The sequence below is a fragment of the Vigna angularis genome, chromosome 9 (assembly GCF_016808095.1).
Source record: "Vigna angularis cultivar LongXiaoDou No.4 chromosome 9, ASM1680809v1, whole genome shotgun sequence".
Classification (NCBI taxonomy): Eukaryota; Viridiplantae; Streptophyta; class Magnoliopsida; order Fabales; family Fabaceae; genus Vigna; species Vigna angularis.
The window spans coordinates 3,671,195-3,676,720 of NC_068978.1; the positions used below are offsets into that span (position 1 = coordinate 3,671,195).

A 5,526-nucleotide genomic window follows, 5' to 3' on the forward strand; every position below is an offset into this window, starting at 1 on the left:
TTTTTAAAATAAAAAAAAATTATAATTTTTTTAATTTAAATCTAAATAAATTTCACTCTAAAATGATGTTAAACTCCAAAGACAATTCAAAATAATAAAAAAATATCATACAATCCAAGGGTAATCTGAAAATAAGCACAAAAGGTAAACAAATAAGTTTTTAATATTGATAATTTTTGTATCACTTGTCCATTTATAATATTAGAGTCTTGAATAGAGAAATCTATAATATTTTTCTCTCTTGAAACATATTTTTTTATCCTCATCTACAATATAATAAAAAAAATACTAACTAATAATATTAAAACACAAAATAATAAATAATTAAATTAAATTAGGTGGGTTGGTGAGCCAACCCGGATGAGCCAGGTTCTAAGTGAGTAGGGTTCAAAACTAACCTGCATAAAACAATTACATTTTTTTAAACCCAACCCGGCTCAAACCCGTGGTGGGCCGGTAGCTCGCGGGGTTACAACCCATTTTGACAGCACTACTATTTATAGAAAACCTGGAGACACTTGGTGCCCTCACAAGTGTCAGATCTTGCACAATCCATAAATAAAAATATAAATACAAGTCAAAAGTATGGTTGTTGAAACTTTTTATTACGTATTTATTATAACAATAATTGCTTAACCGATCGAATTTGAGCTCACTTTAGCGTCCGAGCACCTTTAACAACTATCCCCTACCGTAGAGAGGATAAGATTAGAAAAAACGACCACGAAATTGTTTTAAGTAGACGGTCGACCCTATATCCAAAAGATTACTTTTATCATATCTGAATTCAGATTTTCAAAGTAAAATATCATGTTTCATGTAACTTGAATAGATTGAAAAAGATGTTTGTTACTTCTTACATTCATTGTTTAGCAAAAATGAATGAGTGAAATTTACTGGTGTATGTAAATTCCAAACATTTAGCAGTAACTTAGAAAATTTAAAGTGCTGCGGGGTAGGATTAATGTGTTAAGTATTTAGTTTGAGAAGAAGGGACAAAGTAAAATAATTGTTGAATGATACGAGGAAAAGAAAAGTACAAGTAGTCAACCTGACCCCATTTGTACACGTGTTCATCCGACACAAGCTGATGGGAATAGCGTTCAGCCGTGATGCCAGGGTGGTGGTGCCATGCACAAATTATTACACACAATCACTTATCTATAATCTCAGTTACTTATTACATTACATATATAATATTTATAATCAACAACATTAATTACGCTTCAAGATTAATCAGAAATATATAATCTAAAATCAGAGAAGAGTTAGTAACCATAACCTGAAAATGTTAAGATTAGTAATGTCTCAGTCAGCTACTGTTTTCAAGCACTTATTTATTTGTAGTAAAGATCTGTGATAAACTTTAAAAACACATGTATAATACATGGCAGTTAAATTGCTCTACAAAAACCATTCGTGCTATGTGTGCTGTTATGTGGACACTTTCTAGTGCTTGTCTTATCAGCAGTTTGAAATCCTTGCCCTCTGTCGTTAATAATATTTGGCAATTTTCCTGTTTAAGTTCAACCAAAAGTTTTCCTCCAGTAACTAAAGTTAAACCAGATATGTCCAAAGTATAATGCTGTTTCTTACAAAACAAAACCTGTAAGGTATTTTATATTGATAAAGGAGAATATATGCTATAAAAAAAGTTATATCAGACTAGTTAGTGAGTGTGTTAATTTGGTTAACAAACAAAATGAACATATGCACATTAATGCTGTGAGTTTGGATGATTTTTGAGATTCTAAAACGTACTTTTCAAAGGGTAAAATTGATTTTGGATATAAGACATGTAGAATTAATTGTTCTGGCAAACTGTAAAAGCAATCATAAGAGAAACTGAGTTTTAAGCTAGAGAGAAAAAAACAGGAGCAAAAACTGAACATAGATATATATCCAACTAAAAAGAAGCAGTGTTGTTGCTTAAGATGGACAAGTTGTACATTATACTGTGAGTGTCAGAAGGAATATTATAGCACTTTTCACATGTCACAGGTCCATATCTTTGGAACCATCGATGTGGTACATTACTTGCAATCTTGTAATTCTAGTTATGCATTCAATGTGCATAACCTAAAAGCACTAGTTTAGGAGTGTAGGCTCTAGCACAAGCTAATTGGGGCAGGTGAAATCCAGGAATTGGTCTGGTAAGTGTGAGACATTCCCATGCAAGTGTTGGTGATCTTCCTCACTCTGAGTTGTTTTTCTTGGCTGCCCGTGCCTCGTTTCCACTAAGATTAAATCAACTATCCATGTGTGCCACAAGTTCCTACACTCATTTCATCAACAAAACTACAATAGTCTTTTTCCTTTTGTTTTTATTCTGACCAGTCACAGAGCACAATAGTGAATTGCTAATGAAAATACTTCCTTTTATACAATACACACTCTTCAAACAGTAGTACTCTTTCAAGTTCCAAGACACATGCCCTTGCATTTCTAGGTTGCAAAATATCCATTATGGGAAATTTTCAGATTTGGCTTAGGCACAAATTTTACCATATATAACGCTTTGCTTGTGCATTTGTGATCTGCTACCAGATCTACACGACTATTTGCGCAATTATAGTTTCTTGGTACGAAAATTAACTGGCATTCTAGTCTAGTGGAATTTAAAAACCAATATAATTGTGGTGCTATTGTACTAAGCTACAAACTCCATATATCTATTTTGCTGATATTCATATACATGTTTCTTTAACTTTATTTTAACATATATGCAGTGTTTGAGCTTTGTTGTGGTTCATAATCCTCTGCATTAAATGAAGGGCACTTTATAAAATGGTTAGAATCTAAAAGGTCTGCTTATGTGTGCTCATGAATCTGTTGTTAAGATTGTGTAGAGATTAGCTCCACCTTTCACACTCTCCAAGCCTATAAAGTGCAATTGTGTGATCTAATGGTTAAAACCATGACACGCCACATCCTAGTCAGAGTAAGAACCGGCAAAAATATTGAAAACCCTGTGTTGTTTATGAAGGAAGAGAACTCAAACAAATTCCAAAGTAGTAAGTAATAACAAGAATGTACAAGAGAGAATGTCTTTTATGCTATAAATATAAAAGGGTATAAAGCAATAAGCTAAATAGTAACAATAATAATAATTTAACAATGGAATGAACCAATGTGGGGGAAGTATTTGGTGAGAAAGAGAGACACGTATGGGGTAGGAAATTGTGGTGAGACAGGAAGTGAGTTTGGTCAAGTTCAGGGACTTGATGCAAAAGAAAAAATCTAGCTACATCCAATTAAGCCATGAAATTCATCAAAATCTCATCATAGCTACTTTTCTAATCCCAATGCTCAACCCTCATTGGTTTTCAACACCTGCTCTCAAGGAACTTTAATAGTTACTGCTTAAAAAGTGACTCCATTACCATTAAAACACCTGGCACCTGCCTCTCTCTCTCTCATTGTCAGTATCATCCAACCATCATTACCACCTTTTCTCCTCACATTATATATATTTATTGCTACCTAGCTAGTACTTTCAGCTTACGCACTCTAAGTTCATTCATTTCCTTACCCTTAACCTTAGGCCTCCCACAATGAAGGTAAGTCTCCTCTTTGTGTTGCTATTGTGTGAGATTGGTTATCTCAGTTTAGTGTTAGGAAAATGTTGATGTTATATAATCTGAATGTTTTTGTCACTTGCAGTTCCTCAGCTGGATGCAAAATAAACTTGGAGGAAAACATGACAACAGAAAACCAAATACACACACAACTACTACATGTAAGTGTTTTTATTATTCTGATAACTAGATTTTCCTTGTGTCAATGCATGATGTTTCTAGCACCAATAAGATGAAAGAACACACTTGCTTCTATCTGAAGGAAGGTGACTTGATTCGAAACATATAGAGGAAGACAGGGAGAAGACAAGTTTGTATGTTCAATGTATTTTCATATTTCTCTTTCCCTCTCTCTCTCTCAAGTTTCATTTCCAATCAAACAAAAGACCATATACAGAATAACGTTATTTATATCAAAGGTGCTCGTGCGTAGGATACTAGGCACTTGAAAATGTTAAAATGGCATTGGTAGTTCTAACTAGGCATCCTAGTATAGTTGTAACTTGATCCGAGGAAAACTCATCGAATAGTACTTTCAGTAGAATAACATTAATCGTTTTCTTGGGAATCTTAAAATAATGGTTTCTTTTGGTTTTGTGCACAGATCATGCAAAACAAGAACCTCGAGAGGAATTCAGTGATTGGCCTCATGGTTTGCTAGCAATTGGAACATTTGGAAATAACAGTGAAATCAAAGAAAACATAGATGATCAAAATGTGCAAGAGGATCCATCCTCGTCAGAGGAAATAGCAGACTTCACTCCTGAAGAAATTGGGAATCTACAGAAGGAATTAACAAAACTCCTGAGACGAAAACCAAAGGTGGAAAAGGAAATTTCTGAGCTTCCTCTAGACAGATTTCTTAACTGCCCTTCAAGCTTGGAGGTTGATAGGAGAATCAGTAATTCGCTATGCAGTGAATCAGATGATAAAGAAGAAGATATCGAGAAGACATTGAGTGTGATAATTGACAAATGCAAAGACATATGTGCAGATAACAAAAAGAAAACAATTGGGAAGAAATCTATTTCTTTCCTTCTGAAGAAGATATTTGTTTGCAGAAGTGGATTTGCTCCAACGCCTAGCCTTAGAGATACCCTTCAAGAGTCAAGAATGGAGAAGGTAACCCTTTGTTTTGTTCATAATCTTTCACTTCCCCAATTAGGTGGAGAGATCATTACACGGTCTCATATATATCATCATAAACAAGTTTTTCAAAGAAAGAGTTAACAAAACCTTGTGATGTATCACACAGAAATTGATTGGAACTAAAAACAAACAGTGGTCTGAGATCTTAGATTAATCTCTAACCTGTGATGAAATATACAGCTTTTGAGGACAATGCTTCACAAGAAAATTTACACCCAAAATTCTTCTCGGACATCATTCATGGCAAAGTGCATAGAGGAGAAGAAGATGACAAGGAAGAGGAGTGATGATGAATCAGATGAGAGAAGTGGTGATGGCAGTAAATGGGTGAAGACTGATTCTGAATGTAAGTTGCATTTTGTGATATAAATCTGGTGAATAATGTATCTGACTTAAGCTTGTATGATTAATATATAGTGTCCTTTTCTTTGATGCAGATATTGTGCTGGAGATATAATAAATCTGCTTCTATTTTTACAAGCTCTTTTAGTAGCTGTTGAGGTAAAGATGAGTTAATGTATAATATATATATATAAGAAGTAGATTTGATAAGAGTTAATTGACAGTAGTAGTACTTTTGTATTTTGAGGTCAGATTGCATGAAAAAGAGAGAGGGATATATGTATGTATATGATGATGGAGGCTATGGAGTGGAGATGAGAATTTTTGAAATGAAGATAGTGTGTTATTTTTTCATGGTTTTGTGTCTGCAAAGGCAGAAGAAGTCATGTTGTGGAAAATGATAGAATGGGTTTGTGATATGTAAGGCAAAGTTAGACAATTTGTGTGATGTGCACAC

At 33.9% G+C, this 5,526-nt stretch overlaps 1 protein-coding gene across 1 annotated transcript; it reads left to right on the forward strand.

Moving 5' to 3' along the window:
- Positions 1 to 3,433: 3,433 nt before the first annotated feature.
- LOC108346416 (protein NEGATIVE GRAVITROPIC RESPONSE OF ROOTS) lies at positions 3,434 to 5,526 on the forward strand. The gene is made up of 5 exons (XM_017585498.2): positions 3,434 to 3,560; positions 3,664 to 3,739; positions 4,183 to 4,700; positions 4,908 to 5,073; positions 5,165 to 5,526. Exons 1-5 carry the CDS (start codon positions 3,555 to 3,557, stop codon positions 5,182 to 5,184), a joined length of 786 nt encoding a protein of 261 aa, XP_017440987.1. The 5' UTR covers positions 3,434 to 3,554; the 3' UTR covers positions 5,185 to 5,526.